Source organism: Tursiops truncatus, chromosome 7 (genome assembly GCF_011762595.2).
Source record: "Tursiops truncatus isolate mTurTru1 chromosome 7, mTurTru1.mat.Y, whole genome shotgun sequence".
NCBI classification, from domain to species: Eukaryota; Metazoa; Chordata; class Mammalia; order Artiodactyla; family Delphinidae; genus Tursiops; species Tursiops truncatus.
In genome coordinates this window covers 60,613,055-60,633,427 of record NC_047040.1, presented here as the reverse complement: position 1 = coordinate 60,633,427, position 20,373 = coordinate 60,613,055, and the positions used below count along the sequence as shown (strand labels likewise).

At 32.7% G+C, this 20,373-nt stretch overlaps 1 protein-coding gene across 8 annotated transcripts in view; it reads left to right on the top strand.

The window, feature by feature from the left end:
* The window catches only part of DYNC1I2 (dynein cytoplasmic 1 intermediate chain 2), a 50,651-nt gene that overhangs the window by 14,275 nt on the left and 16,003 nt on the right, over positions 1-20,373 (top strand). For 7 of the 8 annotated variants that reach the window (XM_033860017.2, XM_033860018.2, XM_033860019.2 and 4 more), the window contains 7 exons: positions 806-896; positions 7,822-7,937; positions 17,793-17,888; positions 18,116-18,278; positions 18,391-18,490; positions 18,982-19,107; positions 20,003-20,149. In XM_033860017.2, the coding sequence (XP_033715908.1) occupies positions 806-896; positions 7,822-7,937; positions 17,793-17,888; positions 18,116-18,278; positions 18,391-18,490; positions 18,982-19,107; positions 20,003-20,149 (839 nt within the window). Of the gene's footprint in view, positions 1-805; positions 897-5,566; positions 5,671-7,821; positions 7,938-17,792; positions 17,889-18,115; positions 18,279-18,390; positions 18,491-18,981; positions 19,108-20,002; positions 20,150-20,373 lie in introns of those variants that run through there. The other variant, XM_033860021.2, reaches the window with a different exon arrangement.

The window sequence follows — 20,373 nt, the reverse complement described above, 5'->3', positions numbered from 1 at the left end:
ATGAAAAATGTGTATTTTTCTATAAGAAGGGATTAAGAATATTTTGGGTGTCTGTATCTTTGTCTGTACACTTCAGTTTTTTCTGAATACTGGGGTAAGGAAGTTACCATTAAGTCTTGCCTTGTTTAAGTTGCATGCATCACTTTATGTTATGCATCATGTCTAGAAGGCATGCTGTTTTATGGCCTGTTTGCATTTTTCTCCCAAATCGCTGGAAACTAATGGACTTTTAAAGGAGCCATTCCTTTAGTGATAGTCATTTCTCTAAATTGGCCCTTTTTATTTTTGGTGAGGGGAAAATATCATTTAAGACATCAATTTCTTTTTGAAAGAAAAAATTGACAAAAATGAACATTTTAAAATAAATCTCAGAAAACCAGACAGTAAACGACTTCTGAAGCAAAATTCAGAGTTTTGATTTGACACTAGTTAGAAATGAGCTGGTGATCTTAAAAGCAAAGAATTAGAAAAGGGAGAAGGAATGATCTCCTTTGAAAATTAGTACCCACATTTGGTGTTGGCCGAGATGAAGATGCATCCTTCCATAATCTTGCTTTTTTTTTTTAATATAAAGCCCAAATGCATTTTGCCAGAGAAATTGCATGAATCGTCAGCATGCATTGTTAACTTTGTCTTTCTCCTCTTCTTTCTACTGTTCATTTTCATTCATGTACTTTTGTTTTTTGGTTTGCCATTATTTTTTCTTTTTTGTTAATTACTTCATGTTAAATTACTTTTGAAACGTCATAAGCTGAGCAACCTCTCCGTGTAGTAACAGCGGATACCTGTCTATTTCACTATTTAGTCCCTCCTCCTATGTCTCCATCCTCCAAATCTGTGAGCACTCCAAGCGAAGCTGGAAGCCAAGACTCTGGAGATGGCGCAGTGGGATCTAGGTACAGTAATTTTCTTTCAGTATTTTAATGATAGAATGCATTTAGTGCCCAGATACTGTCAGTGCTGTACAGGGACTCTGAATAGTTATGTTGAGTTAGTCCTAACATTTTGAAATCTAAATGGCACAGAAATTGTTTGTTGTAAATTGGGGGGAAATTTTTTTAAACAATATTTTACTGTCACACTTGATTAACTGAGTACTGACTAGTTAACTGATTTTATGATGATTATTTTATATTAAAAATAGAAGTGTTCATTAAAATTATTTTTCTGTTGAAGCAAATTTTGTATTGGTTATTATGTGAATGTTTTGGGTACAAATAGTGTAAAACCTCTCTACTGTATTATGCTTAATTTCCATTCAGTAATTGAAAACCTAAACAATTCAGTTAAACAGCCTAATTCTGTTCTATTAAGTCACTATTTCTAATTAAGGTAGAAAATAATAATGCATAAAATATCAAGAATAAGGAATAACTGCTAAGGAAACATTGAGTGTTTACTGGCTTCAATAACAAATTTAAAGAATTTTTAAAAAGAGTGTTTAATGGCTTGAGGGCATTATGCTAAGTGAAGTAAATCAGAAAGGGAAAGACAGATACTGTATGATCTCACTTATTTGTGAAATCTAAAAAACAAAACAAAATAAGCTCATAGATACAGAGAACAGATGGGTTCATTTTTATTTTCATTTCTAAAATTTTTGATGGTTGCCAGAGGTGGAGGGAGGGAGGGGGTGAGGGGTGGGTGAAATGGGTGAAGGGGGTCAAAAGGTACAAACTTCCAGTTATAAAGTAAAGAAGTCATGGGGATATAATGTACAACATGGAGACTGTAGTTAACAATACTGTATTGTATATTTGAAAGTTGCTGAGAGAGCAGGTCTTAAAAGAAAGAAAAAATCACAAGAAAAAAATTTTGTAACTATGTATGACGGATGTTAACCAGACTTATTGTGGTGATCATTTCACCATATATAAAAATATTAAATCATTATGTTATGTACCTGAAACTAATATAATGTTGTATGTCAGTTATACTTCACTTAAAAAAAAAAGTTTACTGCCAAGTGTTCCTGAACTTGGGCCTTCCTTATAAAACAATATTTCATGTTTGTTTTAGGATGCTGCACACATGTTGGGACTTGATTTTCAAAAGTTCAGTAAGATTTCAGCTTCTTTCCAAAGATCATACTGAGAAAAGTATTATTACTTCTCTTTGTCACACACACAATAATACCAAGTCTTTGTTTAACAGCATCTTACATTTTGACTTCTTATGGCAGCTGAAATGAGACTAAACATAGTTAGTTTAGAATCTTTATTCAGAATCCTTATTTTGGTCTAGGAAGTTAAATGTCCTCCTCAGGAAAACTTCAAGACACCTTTTAATGAGAAATAAACTAGGAAGTTTTGTCTTCATTGTGCCCAAGCACCTCTGATTGAAGTTACAAACAAGTAATGAGCATCTAAAAGACAAGGCAAGAAAAAAAGAAGCAAAGGGGCTAGCTAATCCATAAACTCAGTACTTTAGTCAGTTTCTGAATAATCAGGTTGTCATTAATAATTAGAAGGCACAAAAGGCTCACCAGTCTGAATTTGAGATGTGCTTTCCAAACCTCTTCTGTTTATAGAACTGAAATTGCAAATCTAAGCAATACTGTTGTTGGAGGTAAATGACATAACTCTGTCATTTAAGAGAAGTCAAAACTTTCTGTTTAAGAATAATATTACCTCATAAAATAGTATGTATTACAGATTAAAGACTAAATTTATTTAGTCTAAGTTCATTTTCAAAGGCTAAATTTGTTTCATACTTTCGTTCTTCTGTATTCTTATGCAAATATGTTAGTATTCCTTTGCTAGTAAACAGATGGCATTTTCAGGAGAAGGGTTTTATTTTCCCTTATACATTACCATAATAAAAACATTTCCCAAGGTAAAAAAAAAGTATTTTAAAAATTTCTTTATTTGATATTATATATTACTTTAATGGAGATACTCTACTGTGTTAATTCTGAATTCATTGTTCTTGATTTTGAATAGGAGTAGAAAGATTATTTTAATGCAACGTCAGCAAGTTTGCTTTAAAAAATACTATGTAACATCTGTATGAATTAAAATATGTCCTCCTGAGTTTCATTGGAAAACCTAGAGATTATTAGAGAGACCCATTGGAATATTGTAAATTGGTATAGGAAGTAAAAAACTGTTAAGAAAAATATTTATTGTGTTAGAATACGTATTAATTGAATTGCCAATTTAATGTTAAATGCTATAGGTTACCACAGAAAATAATGTTCCTGGTCCTTGCCTTCGGGAAACTTGCATTCTAGTGTTCATTAATTTACATCATTAATTTAAATGCTATTCACTGTATTGAAAAATCCTAAGAATAGTGTGCTAACTTGTGTTTATAGTGTAGATTTGTAATGATAAGATGTAAAGCAAGAAAACAGGTATTTAAATATCTTTAGGGGTATTTGTTTTTATTAGAGAATGAGTAGAAAATAAGTTTCTTTTAAGTTTAACAGGAGAGGAAATAAATTCTCTTTTTAAATGAGGTGACTTGATATCTTTTTAGAGAGCACAGACTCATTTTTAATTGTTAATTTTCAAGAGGACTGATTATGTTCACTTCTTAATATATATGTATACACACACAGTAGAAAACTATGAATTCCATTAAATCATCTCCAGATTCCATAATAGATAATTAATATTGTTGATTAATTGGTGCTATTGGCAGTGAAACAATAGCATTTTAAAATATGTGGCTTTTAAAAAGAATGCTGGAGTCTGAGAACGAACAGAATGAACTTCCATTGAGCAGGCATGATGATAAAGAATAAACAGGAAAATGCATGAAGATGTGTGAGGTGTATGAACCTATACACTTACATTAGCTGGCCAAGACAGTCTAAGATTACTACACTTAGGGAGTAGGAAAAAACATGTTAGACATTACCAAGTATGATATCAAAACATCTGAATCACTCTTTCTAAATGCCAAAAATTTCTGTTGGGCCTGGTGGTAATTTATGGATAAATATATGAGGCCATAAAAATGATATTTCTCTAACTTTGCAGATTGGGAAGTTGCATTTCATTAAGATTTTATTTAGTTCACTTTCTCAGTCACTTCTGTTATCGCTAAAATTTAGGTGACAGTTATTCAAACGAGTAATCCATGCCTCTTGTTCCTTTTTTCCATTCTTGATCTGTTTATCTCTTAGGCTTTTGATTATATGTCTCAGGATTATATTGAAATTTTACTTTATATGTCTGCAGATGCCTTTAATAAACATAATCCCATATGTTGTGCCATGTGTTTTCAGTACTGGTTCTATTTTGAGGTAGAGTTTTACTTGATTTTAGACTAAAATGACATCCTCAACAAGGAGCTGTATGTCATTGGTAACAGCTAGAGCTCTTAGAGAATGTAAAGGCTATGTACAGAACATTCCTTGAAGAGCATCTCATAAAACCCCGTCTGGTTTAACAAAGCCTAAGTTTGTTTCTGTTTAATGCTTAGTATAAAGTAAATCTTCACTGTGGCCTCTTCCTTCTTTGTGTACACACAATACCATTTAAATCCCAAGATCTTTCTTTATATTTTTAAAATGAAGTATTTCTTTAGTTCAGTTCATCTGATTGCTTTTACTGATAAATTATAGAGGCAAGTATAGAAATCATTTCTTGTATTTAAATATTATAGCAGTTTTAGTTGTATATTGTCATTTGTTATATATGTGAAAAACAAATATATTTGACAAAGATGGTAGCACCGAATGTACTGTGCTTAACTTTTCAATAGGGACTATGAGCATCTTACAGTACTGTACATAATTATCTTATTATCGCTAACCTTTCAAGAGTGCCAATGCCATAAAGCAGCTTTTATTCTAGTAATAACTAAATTTTCCTTAAATCTTTTGGAAAAGATCCCACGTAAGTTGTTTACCCAATAGGCAAGGCTAAACTACAACCGAATATTTATTTAGGATTGATATTCTCCATAAGTTTAGTTAGTTTAGGTAAATCCTTTGAACATAAAATATTTTTCCTGGGGGAAAAGAAATCTACTTTTTCCTAGAGACAGAAATCTTTAGCTGCTTTCTAAAGCAGATGACATGTAAGCCCAAGGCAGTGCTTAACCCATAAATTACATAAGGGTCACATTTTGGAAACTTTAGCTATTTTGTATCCCAGTGGAATAGTCTTTGGTTTTCTTACCGAAAGGCTTATGTGTTGACTCATTTCCTTTACCAATATGACAATTTCCTGCACACATTTAATGCTTTGGGCAAGATTATAATATGTTAACTAAGATGTTTTTACTAATGTTTTTTTCATTAGGAAACTTAAAATTTCAACGTTTTTTTTATAGCTTAGCTTGTTATCATCCAAAAATAATGTGTTATTTGAGATGTTGGATGTTTTGGCTGTTCTTAGCCATTACTATGCAATATTAGTTTCCCAAAATCTGAAAATACTGTCTTTTAACTATTCTAGGTTGTATGTTTGCATCTTTAACCATATTATGCTTATTGCATGCACTAGAGCATTGAGTGATACCTGGTGTTTTTTTGTACTAACCAGAACATGTGGGTTTTAACTGTGAACCGTACTTTAGCTATTCGTAGAATGTATTTGCTTGACTAACTTATGGCCTTTTTTGCTAATGCTTCATGGTTGTCCTACAACCGTTTAGGACGCTGCATTGGGATACAGATCCATCAGTTCTTCAGCTTCACTCAGATTCCGATTTGGGGTATTGAATAGATTTATTACCTTCCCTCTTTTATAATTAATTTAATTCTTTGTGAAATTGTCCTAATTTTATTTTGCTTAAATTTCTAATATTCAGGTAATAGTTTGAAGGGTGATATTTTATTGTGACACCTCATTTATCCTCTATCATTTGTGAAAGACATATTTTATGTATTTGATTTTAGAGGTACCCTAAGTCTACCCATTTAAATGTCCAAATTACTTTTATTATTTCTATATTTTTGATGTAAGTTTTTCTACAATGTATTACAAACTTCCCATACTTTTTCTAATAAATATGCTATATGTAATTGAACCTTTTCTAGGTTACTCAACATGAATATTAATTTATTTTTCTATATTAAAATTTCCTGATGATTTCTAAGGTTTTGAGAGGAACAGAGCTGTTGGTTTCTACACCGTGGCTCCAGATTGCTATTGATTTACTCATTAATTCATTTATTCATTCGTTTATTTATTCTAGTCTCCAATGCAAACTATAAATGTTTGCTACTGCCATTGTGCCTGACTCAGATAGCTCTTTTCCCTTGATATTTTGCAGCTTCTAAAACATATGACCAACACCTTTAGGAAATTATGTCTAAAGTTAAGAGTTAATAAGCCTTGAATTAGGCCATATAAGAAAAGTATATGAGCTTCTTATACATTAGCTGGTAGGCCTCTCTCGGCTGCCCTGAGGCTTCCCCACCCCCCAGTTGCTTGCTTGTTCTCAGTAAAAGTGGCTTTGGATAACTGAGGTATTACCTCCCTAAATCTATCCCTAAATCTTAGAATATTTTGTTTGTTTGTTCTAGTATTGTGATTTTTACCTATTAAACCCTATATGTACTCAAGTTAGTAACTTGTTCCTAATGTTGGCTTGACTGTTTTTTATCAGATATGTGAGTGACTTACTTTTCATATGGTTTACATCTTAAATATCAGAATATAAAGTTTCTTATTTCAGATTTTGTTCTTAGAATACTAGATTACTTCAAATGTACTTAAAATTTCCCATTTAATTCTTTGATTATGCTTTTTTTTTTTTTTCTTTAAGGCTAGATATTCCCAAGGTAGAAAACACATTAAAATTTTCTTATGGCCCACATTTGGGACCTTAGAGAAAATTAATTCTTTAAATGTACTAATTTTATTAAACTTTTTTGTACAGGATTTTGAAAAGGATGTTTATATAAGAAAAAAGTTTAGTTTATATTACCAATGTTATATTACCAATGATATATATATATATGTGTGTGTATATATATATTTCAGATATCCTCCTTTATATTCTGGAAGTTCCACCACTGTTTTTACTAGATACTCTTTTAAGACAGATTCATCATTGAGAACTTTGGGAGTTTGGAAGCATGCTATATTTGGTTTAGAATTTAGACATCTACTATAATAGTCACAAGTCTCTTCTTCTGTTTGTCAGAAAAGAATGTATTCCCCCCTATTTAAAACAGAAGTGGCTTTAGTAATTTCATGATATTCAGAAGATATGTGGCTTTAGTTTAGGTCTAACATGTTTGCACAATGGTTTGTCCGTATGTGAATCAAGGACCATGTTGACCATGCAGAGATTAGAGATTTAAAGTTTAAATATTTTATTTTAAAATCTAAATTGACTGTATGATTCTCAATTTCTGCAGAATATAAGTAGAAAAAATGGTTTTCAACAGAAACTTCTTTCTAACTCTTAAAGCTGAAGTCTTCTGATGGTGAAGGGAACTAAATGTGGTCTGAGTGAGATCCACATATTTGACTCTTGAAAAAATGTCCAGAATCGTATCCCTGCTAAAAACAGTTCTCATAACCAACCTTATTCAGCAGTCTGCTCTGAAATTCCTCTCCTCTTACTCTGTTATTACCCACACATTTGTTCTAAGAAACTAAATTATTTGCCTTTTTAAAGTGAAAAATAAACACCTTGAATGATTCGGAAATATCTTTTGTTTTTGCTACCTTCTAATTCTTTTGTTAAAATAAAGCCAATTGTTCATTTAAAATTTCTTGAATAAAACAGGGATTTAAATTACACTGTTGGATATATAGTGTTTAATTATTACTTTTATAAAATAACATTATTTGATGTAGTTAAAATGTATCATTTGTAATATTTAAAAACATTTGTGTTCACTTTATTTAGACGAGGACCTATTAAACTTGGAATGGCTAAAATTACACAAGTTGACTTTCCTCCTCGTGAAATCGTCACATATACGAAGGAAACTCAGACTCCAGTTATGGCTCAACCCAAAGAAGGTGAGTATCTGTCCTTAATATGATTGTCATTAAGCCGCCATATTAAACAAGTGGATTCTTTCCTTTTTTTTTTGTTTCTTCTTCCTTTTTTATTTTTTGGCATATTTCCTTAGGGGAATATTATAAAAGTAATGCTTTGGATTTCTGTATTTATATATTTGTTCTTTAGAGTTTTAAAACTTTTTCTTTTAAGAGTTAACAGAAATATAAGCTGTATGTATGTTTTTAATTTTGTTGACGTAAATGTAAATATTTCCATTTTCATATTGTCGTTGTTGTGTGCTGCTTTAGAAGCAGAAAAACTTAAGCATGTTCTATTTCTGTGTCATGAACATAATTAATCCCAAAATGAGAGTATCAATATATCCCATAGCAAATGAAATCATGTGAATTATTCAATATTTTCTGTGGAGTATACTGTATTCTGATATACTGTCATTGTTAATCCATATTAATGAACAAATCTAGACCTAATTCATAAACTTCCTCTTTTATGATCCAAGGGCTCTACTGTGTTGATTATATAGCAGTTTTTAATCTCTGTGAAACAGCCCCAGGATAACATTTTTATCCAAGAGTTTTTTTGTTTTGACCATGTGAATGTTCATCTCTATGGATACATATTTTTCATTCCTGTTGCTCTGTGGTTTGGTAAGATAGCTTTCACAGGTGCAAACTCCTCCTTTTACCAGAAAAAAAAAAACCCTGATGGTTTTGAGACATAAGCCACTTAAAAAAAAGAAGACATGGGGCTTCCCTGGTGGCGCAGTGGTTGAGAGTCCGCCTGCCGATGCAGGGGACACGGGTTCGTGCCCCGGTCCGGGAAGATCCCACATGCCACAGAGCGGCTGGGCCCGTGAGCCATGCATGGCTGCTGAGCCTGCGAGTCTGGAGCCTGTGCTCTGCAATGGGAGAGGCCACAACAGTGAGAGGCCCGCGTACCACAAAAAAAAAAAAAAAAAAAAAGACAGGAAGGATAAAGTGTTGAACTACCAGTATGGAAAAAACTAATACTGTAGGATTCTATAATTTCCAGAAAATATTATTTTATTAACTAGTATATTCAAGTGTTATAGTTTCTGTCTTTTGGGAGCTATATTGTTAGATATGTTAACTCAGAAAGTGAGTAAAATAGCCAAAATGAGGGTATAGTGACTCATTTAAAAAATAAATTAGGCTTTTTTTCCTTCTAATAATAATTTGGAGATTTAGCTTTACTTTGAGATGCTTTTTGGATTGTTTGAAATGTAAAGCATTCTGAAGCTATTTTGGGTAATACCTATTATAATATACCTATAATTAGTTTAAGTGAAGACTTCCATTTAAAAAAATTTTTTTCTTTTTTTTTTAATAATTGTAGTAGTGTATCATAGAGAATTTAGAGAAGACAGAAAGGGTAGGAAGTGTCTGTTATACCACTATGTAGTAGCCAGTTTCTAGTCTGTTTTCCATGATATATTTTTTCAAAAATTATATATGTATACATAAACACACACAAACATACGTATATACACACATATGGTTTTATATCCTACTTGAAATTTGCATTTTTAATTGCTTATTTTTGACATGCATATAAATTTTAAAGTGTGAATGTGTGACAATGTCTTTGAACTAATTTGAATGTATAGCTACGTAGTATATGCCTGGCAGTTTTCAAAAAAATTTTTTTTCCCATTTTTATTTTTCAAGTAATTGGAAAATTTAAAAGATTGTGATTTGTAAAGTAAGCTGATGACCCGGAAGTTCAAGATAAACTATTTTTTTTTTTTTTTTTTTTTTTTTTTGCGGTACGCGGGCCTCTCACTGTTGTGGCCTCTCCAGTTGTGGAGCACAGGCTCTGGACGTGCAGGCTCAGCGGCCATGGCTCATGGGCCCAGCTGCTCCGCAGCATGTGGGATCTTCCCGGACCGGGGCACGAACCCATGTCCCCTGCATCAGCAGGCGGACTCTCAACCACTGCGTCACCAGGGAAGCCCAAGATAAACTATTTTTTTCACTTTGAAATTATTTAGGGCAAGGCTTTTAGTGTTATCGAACTTCAGCTTCTTTGCCAAATTTTGCATGAGTATAGGGATTGTTTCTTCTTCATTGCTGTAATGCCTGGTTTGAATAGTGTATGGCATGTAGTGAGTACAAACTCAGTAAATATTTGGTGAAGGAATTAATTGCTTTTACCTACTCAGGAGAATGATTTACTTACTTGGGATTTTTTTTTTTTTCATGCCTTTACTGTGGAATTAACTGCTGGGAAAATAGGTTATTTTCAAGTGTTAATGCTACAACATAATTATTGATGAAATTGGGTGAAAAGGCACTTAGTCTCAGTTCTTGGTTTTAACATGAACATATCATGTTCTAATCATTATTTGCTCTTAGATCCATATATGAAACATACATTCTCCTTTATAGCCTTCTTGAATTCCATGATGACATAGTATATAGATATAAACGTGTGCTGTTATTTTATGTTTTATTTATCCCTCTGAATGCTATGAACAAAATTGGACCTTTTAGCATGTTTCAAATATATTATCTTAGCTACTTGTTTTAACGGTTCTTCAAACCTCACGTTCAAATTGATGACTGAAAATTTTAACAGCAAAGAGTGTCTACTACATATCAGGTATAGTGTAAGGCACTTTACATTACCTCTAATCCTCTTACCAAAACCTTGAGAGTTAAAGAGTTAAATATCGGCTCTGTTTACATATGAAGAAGCTGAAGCTGAAAGAGATAGCTTATCAAGGGTCACATAGCTAGTAGCTAAGATTCTAAACCAAGTCTGACTGATTCCAAGGTATGCTTTCTCTCATGCTGCCACTGAAGCAGCACTTTCATGCTTTTATGATAGTGACCTATGGTAAGAAATTCAATTTATATTACAATCTAGTACAAACATAGATACAGATGTGTACAGCTGTCTCTTGAATTTCACAAGTTCACTTTACACCACATTGGGAGGTGGTGTCCACTAGAGCAGAGAGCTCCTTCCCTGGGAACTACACACAGCATCTCGGCAGAAAGCTGCCATAGCTTTGAACTGTGTCTCTGAGCATCTGTGCTGTATTTATTTTGTGCATCCATTAACAGGATGTGTCTAAAGTAATTACTTCTTCAATTTACACCACTTCAGCTTAAGAAAGAAAGGTTTCATAGGATTGCTCTACTTTCGAATAGTGGGGGAAACTTGTAACTGATACAAGTTTTATGAAATAACACCTTTTCTGCTCTTGCTATATTTCATTTTTTTCAGTGTTGACCATAATACACTAAATTTATTGGCTTAGACCTGTAGTTTGAAAATTACTTCATTAAAAGATAGCATGGCTTAGTTAACTTATTTATCGATAAATTTGCATCAGGATAATATTTTATAGTGATTGGCTAAGAGTAATTAATAAACAGCTTTGATCTTTTATGGTGTTAAATAGAATTTTTCTTATCCTCACTGATAGAAGGTGAAAGTGGCAAGATGGGTGAACTGAGCCCAGTTTCTAATGGGTATGTCTGTATTAGCACCACTATCTTTAAAATTTTCCTGTGTGAACTAGACTTAGATGTTAGTTTTATAAAGGTCCACGTTTATTCATTTGCAACAAGAATTCATGGATTCTGCAAGTTTATTGAGTATATGCTATATACTCGATTATTTCTTTGTTTTTTTTAGTTTCAGATTGAGGTATGTAAGTGAAGGAGAATGCGAAATGTACCCCAATACCATGGAGCCATCCTTAGCCTTTGGAACTATTTATAAAAATGAAATCATTTTCTCTCTATATCATTACAATTATTTTCATGTCCAGGGCTCTTACATTGTTTCTTTTCCTAATTTGTAGAGGTTCTAGAAAGAGGGAAAGAAAAAAAAAACCTGAACTTAAGGTTTTGTAATGAAAACACTTTGTGCATAACTGTACTTCTGCTTATCCATTGGTTTAATACAGTGCCTCTCAAACTTAGCCTGGTTGGCTCATGTTTAAGAATTACGTAACAAATTCCAAAACTCACCATGAGACAAAATTGCTGAAATCACAGTTTGAGTGTAACACAGTAAATTGAACTTGGGTAGGCAGTATAATTAGTGCAGAAGTAACGTGAGTTACCAAATTGAAGATAAAAATTGGTTTTAGGCTTAACTCTTTTTTTTCATTTTTTAAAAATGGCTGAATCTATTCTTTTAAAAAGCAATTTTTATTCTTCTTTTTTTCCTTTTTCCCTATTCTAGCCATCTTCTTTCAAGTTTACTCTGTAAGTTGGTAGTACCATTTCTGAACTGAGGTGCTTTGCTATCTTAAAGCACCTACTGTGAATGAAATTGACAAGGAACATGTGACCTCAGTCAATTTTGTTCTCGGCAGGTAAAAGAACTTCTCATGGCGGGAGTGTGGTGCCCACAGATACACTCCTGGAAAAGTTACTTTCTTCTCTTTTAAAAGTTTTTAACTCTTTTGAAAATGGCGTTATTTTTTTCTTATTCACCTCGTCAGTATGGATTTTTTTGTTGTTGTAATTTTTAGACACAGATTTTTAAAGAGGAAGAAATTCCAAAGTTTAATCAGCTTGTTTACACCTGAGGAAACTGAGACCCCAGGAAGTTCATTGATGACCCTATGGTCACAATATAAGAGAATATCAGACTACAGCCAGAACCTGGTTTTTGATTTCCAGTGAAGTGCTATGTTTCGCATATCATTCCACTTTCTTATCTTTGTGGAGTTTTGTAATTATTTTTGGTGTTGATTTAGTAGTCAGATATTCTTCCTCAGGTACGTGTTGATCAGCATTTATAATGTGTAGAAAAATGTTATATGTAAAATAGCTCTTAATTTTTTTATTGCATGATCTTAACATCTGGAATCCATACTTCCCAAGTAGACTAAATCTGTGGGCCTTCTGGTTTAATAGTACCCTTGTCTAAAATGGATTTTTAAAAAAAATCCTGGAATAAATAACACATGTAATAAATTAGTTTTAAACCTCAGAGAATCTGTGAGAATATAAAAATAATTGAAAATTGAAGCATTTATTCGTAACCTTGACTGAAAGACTTTAATCAGCATATCTGAAATTGTGGCCTCAGAAAAATGTAATATTTATGAGATTGCAGATAACAGGATCTGTGTTAATGATGCCAATACTGCCTAAATAAAATCTGAATTTTACATAAAAAGAGACAATGTAGAGAGACAAATTCTGTGTTAAAGTAAATGTTATGTATGATTAAAGTATTACTCCCTTTTTATTTATCTTCCAAATTAGCATTAGATCTATATTCAAAATATTTCCCAATTAAAATTTTCCCTTGTTGAAGATCTAAATTATTAAGGAAATCCAAGTGACCTTGCATCTGATTCTGGGTGTTTAAAAAAATAAAAGGAATGAATTCCATTGATACATTCATGAAGTTTTATCCTAATGTAAGATTTTCTTAATATTGATTTTAAAGAGTATGGTATAAGAAGATGAAATTATGGACAAATGGATCGAAATGAAGTGATTCAAAAGGATGTTGATCCAGAAAAGAAAGGGTTATTTTCAAAATATTAAAGGAAAATCATTCATATCTAACATGTATTTTTCAACTTATGATTGAAGCATTTCCCTCTAATATTCTCATTTTGTTTGTGAAGTTATTAGTTGAAGTTTTGTAAATTATGTTTTTATATGCAACACATTTCCTGAGTTTTGGAACTCAGTGACAACTTCCTTTGTATCATGAGAAATCAGACTACTCTGTAAATTAGAAATTCTTCATAAGATATTAAACTATCTTAAAATACAGTACACCAGTATGATGAAACTAGTTAATAAATTTATAGACAACAAATGTATTTGCTAAACGACATTAATGCCCCGATGATGATATTTATTTTTGACCTCATACTGAGCATTAATTGTGAGAAGTGATAGAATAAAGAGTATCAGTGTTTAGTGAGGATTTTCTAGGATCTTTCATATTACCTGTTAAATATGTTGTAATATTTTAAAATAATTCAAAGCATGCTTTGTGGCTTATTCTTAGATGTCTCTTAAATGTAGCGTGATATACAGATGAGAAAACTTGCTCTGAAGACTCCTTCCTTCAGCTTAACAAAAGCCACCCATTTCACAGATGATTTAACTTTGATTAACCTACTCCACTGTAACAGATTATTCCAATTTCATTCTTTGGTGTTATTTCTAGGTGCAGCTTAATTTACAAAACTGCTTTTCTTTCCATCTCACCAAAATACATCACAATTTTGATGTTAACTCAGTAAAAATTCAATGGTTCATTAAACCTAGTCTTAGCATTCATTGACAAGAGATTTGTCATTTTAAAAGTAACTGCTACTTTTATGCATTCTTTACTGCTCAGTTTATAACCTTAGATTCCCTGTCAGAGAAAGCATGGAGTTAACCACTTAGCATATTGCAATGAATATTCATCAATAAATTGATGTGACATGGCAGTCCCATTTTTCAGTCTTCCTGCATTGTTGCAGTCTTTTTTAGTTTTAAATATAGATAATCATGTAATAGGGACTAGCCTAGAAAATCTTTAGAATTGTAATACTATATTTTTGGTCTAATAATATAGTATTATTAACATAATACTATATGTGAATAGTTTTTTAGTAGCTAATTGTATTAGTTTTTAATAAGAGAAGTGTATTTGTTTCAGAGGAACAGTCTCTAATCTGATGTTACTGATGTTAGGCATTTTTTGCCAAATATTTGGTATATATAGATAATCAGCTTTATAATAAAAATACTGTTTTGTACTTTTAAAGAACAGATCATTTTTGTAATGTTCCTGGAATTTTTATTTAGCTTAGTCATTTTTATGAAGCTTGGGTTTATCATAGTTTTTAATCAGTTTTTAATTCATCTAGAAAGAGAGCTATGTACATTCATTCTAAAATAAAATCCTGAAAACAAGTATTTAAATAGATTATTACTCATTCAAACACAACTAAAGTAATCTATATGGGCAAGTTAGCATGGCAAATGCCATAAAGTAGGCAGATACAGATCACTGTTTACCATACTTCATCTACATTTTAAATTTTAAAAGGAAAAAAGTGTCTGTAAGAACGATCTTTTCTGTTAAATATATAGATAATGAGGTCACTTAGCACTGAAGTACCGACCATATGCATTATGACAGGAATTTGACACCTGTCATTGGAAATGGTACTTAGAAACCGTATAATGCAACAAAGTTGAGAGAGGGAAATATGATGTGGATAGGAGGCTGTAATTTATAATTCACAGTGCTTAAGAATGACTTGTCCAGGGCGACTCAGATTCCCTATCTTTGATTTTAGGATTTACATACAGTGAACCCTACTAGCCGACAAAATTGATTAAGATAACTGACAGTATTAGCAGAAAATACATATTTTCAGACTTAATTTTTTTATAGATAATTTATAAATTTATTTATTTTTGGCTGTGTTGGGTCTTCGTTGCTGCACGCGGGCTTCCTCTAGTTGCGGTGAGCGGGGCTACTCTTCGTTGCGGTGCATGGGCTTCTCATTGTGGTGGCTTCTCTTGCTGCGGAGTATGGGCTCTAGGCGCACGGGCTCAGTAGTTGTGGTGCACAGGCTTAGTTGCTCCACGGCATGTGGGATCTTCCTGAACCAGGGCTCGAACCCGTGTCCCCTGCCTTGGCAGGTGGATTCTTAACCACTGCACCATCAGGGAAGTCCCCAGACTTAATTTTTAATTGAAGTAAATATCCTGTTATTCTAAAAGTCAACTTAAGTACAATTAAATTATTTTATTACATTACACTGGCGAGTGACTTTATGGTATAATTTCATTGTAATGTTGGAGCAGTACAGTATAGAAGAATTGTTACCAGTTACACTGTTTTCAGATTAATAATCCGTTGTATATGAGAATTCGTCTAAAAAGTACTGTCTTTCTGTTTTTCTATGTGATTATTTTGCCCAAAAAAAAGCTTTCATTTTTTTAAGTAGCACAAAAGCTGTAATTGGCATGCTTTGTAAGGAAGTGTCAGTGTGCAAGAGAGTGGCGATCACTAAGAATTCTTTTACGTGTTCTTTCCCCTTTGCACCACCGCCTCCTCAGCGGGGTCACTGAGATCACTAGCTTTTCTTGAAATGGCCATTTTCACTGGCAGGTGCATTATACCCTGTATTTTCAGATTGTTTTTCCATTCTGAATGTTTGGCAGGTTGATTGCTCTGGCTGCATTGACGGAGAAAGGGCTGACAAATGCGGTTGGGCTGGCTGAAAAGACAGTGATTACTGTTTTCCTTTGTGGCTGATTGAGGCCCTTGAAAGGAAAAATTTTAACCTTCACCATTTGGTTCAAAAGTATGAGCATATATTGAAATCATTCGTGCCATTTATCCTAGTTCTGTAAACTTGTCAGAACGTAAAAATCGCTCAATTTCAAGTAATGTAGGATTGGCATACGTCATTATCATTTTGATTAAGTTGGAGGTTGTATCATTGTGTGCAGTATACAGTGTCATTTAAAGCTTTCTTTCCTACAGGTACAGTTACATTTTTATTGCTTATACTATAGAGTTAGAAAGATTTTCATAGCTCTCCAAACCTAACACTATGTGTGTGGTTTGGCAGCTGGTGTGGCCTACAAGCTGCATTTTGTTTGCAGGGTAAAGGCTTATCTGTAGGCCTCCTGGAGTGTGGGTAATTGCACAGGCTCGCCATTGGGGAGAGACAGGATTGGAAGCAGTCAAGCGGAAGAATGTTATGCCATCCCATTGCCACCTTGTAGCAGAAAGACACAATCCCAGCAGTGCCATCTGGTTGTTGCTATCTAGTCAGCTGGCCTGGCTGCTGGGACCATGACTTGGCAGCTGGTTCCCATCCTTGACTATTCTTTTGTGTATGTCGTATGTATGCGTGTTTTAGATAATTTTGAACATAGGTCGGGGAAATGACTATAACTAACAAGTAAAGTCCCCTTACTGAATGGGCTCTTATTACTTGAGATGCGCTTTGCTGCAGACGCCTGCTGCCATTCCCTCATAGACAAATGACACATCTGTTTAGGCAATAAAAATAAGCATTTGCTTAATAAAAATCCATCTCAGTATGTAGTAAAAGAGAAGGTAGGCAGAGTTGTATGTTCTAGAACATTTTAAAATAAGTAATTTAAAGTTATTTCCTGGTTTGGGGGTATAAGGGGAGATTTAATAATTTTTAAAAGTCTTATAAACATTGTATATTATCTCAATATGTATTTTTATTCAAGTTAAGAAAACATTATGTTAAGTGCTTATTGCCACATCATGTAACAGTAGATAATGAGACTTGCATTTAAAATGACAGAATAGAAAATGTGGTCTCATAGCTATTATCTTTAAAATCTGCCTCTCAAATAGCAACCTGAGAGTTAATGTAAGCCGTCTTTATGCCATATGAAGACCCATTAGACACTGATGGTTTCAGATCACAAGTAAGCAGCCAGCTCTGTAGGCTATTTTAGACATTTGATTTTCTTCATTTTACAGCATTAATGTGTCAGCATGCTACATAAAACTATGTAGGAGTTGCATGTTGTTCTGTCTGGAATGATAAATGCTTGCAAGCTTTTAGAGATTTCCACGAGGGACTCATCCTAGTTGCTTATATATCTTATTTCAGTTTATGTTGCTACAGAATTTGATATGACTATTGCTGAGTTACCACATAGGTATGTATAAAAACCAAGAAGTTCCACTTAATTCTTTTTTTAAAATTGTATTGATAAAATTTATATTATTTGTACTCTTTTGCTTTTATCTAAAGAGTTGTGATACTTTCTGAAATAATTACCTCAAGAGTTAGCAGTTATTTTCATGAAAATAATTTTTGTGTTATTCTGTTTTTTCAGATGAAGAGGAAGAAGATGACGTAGTGACTCCTAAACCACCTATTGAACCTGAGGAAGAGAAAACTTTAAAGAAAGATGAAGAAAGTGATAGTAAAGGTATCTTAAAGAATTCAACTTTAAAAAAAATAATTTAAAAAATTTTGTTGATTCCTGTTAAGACTGCTTTTATTATTTATATATTAAAGTAGACTAAAATGCTTTAAATCAAAGAGGTGAATCTGCTTGGAAAAGAATGAGTGGCATTCATTGACGCAAATTGTGATAGTGAGGTGACATGATTTGAGTGGCATAAATCCGACTTCAGAAAAACGTTTGTCTCACAGCCCCCCCGCACGAGCTGACTGAAGAAGAAAAGCAGCAAATCTTGCACTCTGAGGAATTTTTAAGTTTCTTCGACCATTCTACAAGAATTGTAGAAAGAGCTCTTTCTGAGCAGATTAACATCTTCTTTGACTACAGTGGAAGAGATTTGGAAGACAAAGAAGGGTAATGTTTAATTGCTAAAATTATGGGTTCAGCAATGTTGAATTACTTTAAGATTAAGAGTGGGAAGTTATAACACAGTTGTTGGGTTTTTTTTTTTCGTCTTTTTCTGTAGAGAGATTCAAGCAGGTGCTAAACTGTCATTAAATCGACAATTTTTTGACGAACGTTGGTCAAAGCATCGGGTTGTTAGTTGTTTGGATTGGTCATCTCAGGTAAATTATAACATAATTGGTTGCTATTAACTCATTTTTTAATTCCAGTAAGCAGGTAGTTTTAATTGTGGAAACTTTGTGTAATTAAATCAATGTATATTATTGAAAATTACAATGAATGATGGTTCTAAGGTTATGGTTGTCTTATGTACTTAGGAAGAAAGGATTGGAAACACTATATTTAAAAATCAAGAGTTTATTTATGCCACAGCCCAGTTTTACTAATTTTAATTGCTCACCAAATCTCCTTTGGATAAAATTGCAACACATATTTTAATAAAATATTTTAACATTAAAACATTTAAAATAACTAAACTAATTTAAAGTTTTACTAATGTTCCAGCAAGCATAACTCTAGAGATATATTTCTTGGTGAAGTGTTAGGAATTTGTATTTTCAGAATAATTTAATAATAACAGTTGAGTAACTAGGAATGTAAAACAGTTCTCATTATGCATAGCGTTTTTTTCCCACTTGATTCTTGCGAGCAGTATCCAGAGTTACTTGTGGCTTCCTATAATAACAACGAAGATGCTCCTCATGAGCCTGATGGTGTGGCCCTTGTATGGAATATGAAATACAAAAAAACTACTCCAGAGTATGTGTTTCACTGCCAGGTAAGATGGTCTTTTAGCAGTCTTTCCCAAGTTTAAGAATTCACTAATGAATTTAGACAAGTGCCTTTCTTCTTTTCTTGTCAACATAATGATTTCATTGGATTGGCATTTACTAAACCACCCCATATTTGCAAACAGATGTTAACGAAAAACTGAAGACTTCTCAGTTCAACATGATCTGCGTTTTCTAGCTTTTCTGACATCTCTTATGTTTAATCACACCTAAAGTCCTTTGCAGTTGTGATTTTCTGTTATTGTGATTGATTGTATAAAAGGAATCTTTTATAAAATGTCTTCTCTACAGGGAGTTTCTCAGGAACTTATTTGCTGAATATACAATTAGATGGTTGGCCCACTGAATTACTTATACATGGCCTGAGGAGTTGGAACTAGATAGTTTTAAGTAGAAACATATGTTTGAAGTAGGAAACAGATGCAGATTTTTAAAGTGGATTTAGTGGGAGGTTAGAATTTGCAAGCCTTTCTGGTTGCATAAGTTATAATCTTTTAATAATATCATAATTCTGCAAAAACACTTAACTGAATCAAAACTAGCATATACTCTGTTGTCAGATTACTGTCAGAAGCTAAAGTAGAGCCAGTTATCTTCTGATTTAATGATGTAATCAAATTAAATAATTTTTGCTTTCTTCGATAAATTTCTTAAACATTTCTGTAAACAATCATTACATTTGACTTTTAAGCAAAACTATTCTAAAGCTGTATCTTATGTTCTAAAGCAAAATGAAATTTTAAAGTATATTTATTTACTGGTTTTTTATAATCTCTGATACTTTACAATAAAGGGGAAAATGTTTTGGATATAGATTTATTTTTATAACTTGTCACGCTTCTTCCATTTGAACCTTAAATATAAAAATCTTGCTATTTGCAGTCAGCCGTTATGTCTGCTACATTTGCAAAATTTCATCCAAATCTGGTTGTTGGTGGTACATATTCAGGCCAGATTGTGCTGTGGGATAACCGTAGCAATAAAAGAACTCCAGTGCAAAGAACTCCACTGTCAGCTGCAGCACACACAGTAAGTAAAGGGGTTATTTCCATTAGATTTCTGTCTTCTTTCACCATTAAATACTTAGTAGTGTCCATCAGAGTAGTCTCAAAATGTGTTTCCTTTGATGTGTGAATTTCTCATCATTTAGCAACCAAAACTGAAGGCTTTTTTTTTTCTTTGTATTTTTGGAAATCTATTTTATTAGAAACTTATCTCTCTTCTGAGATAATGTTTTGCTAATCTACGGAATA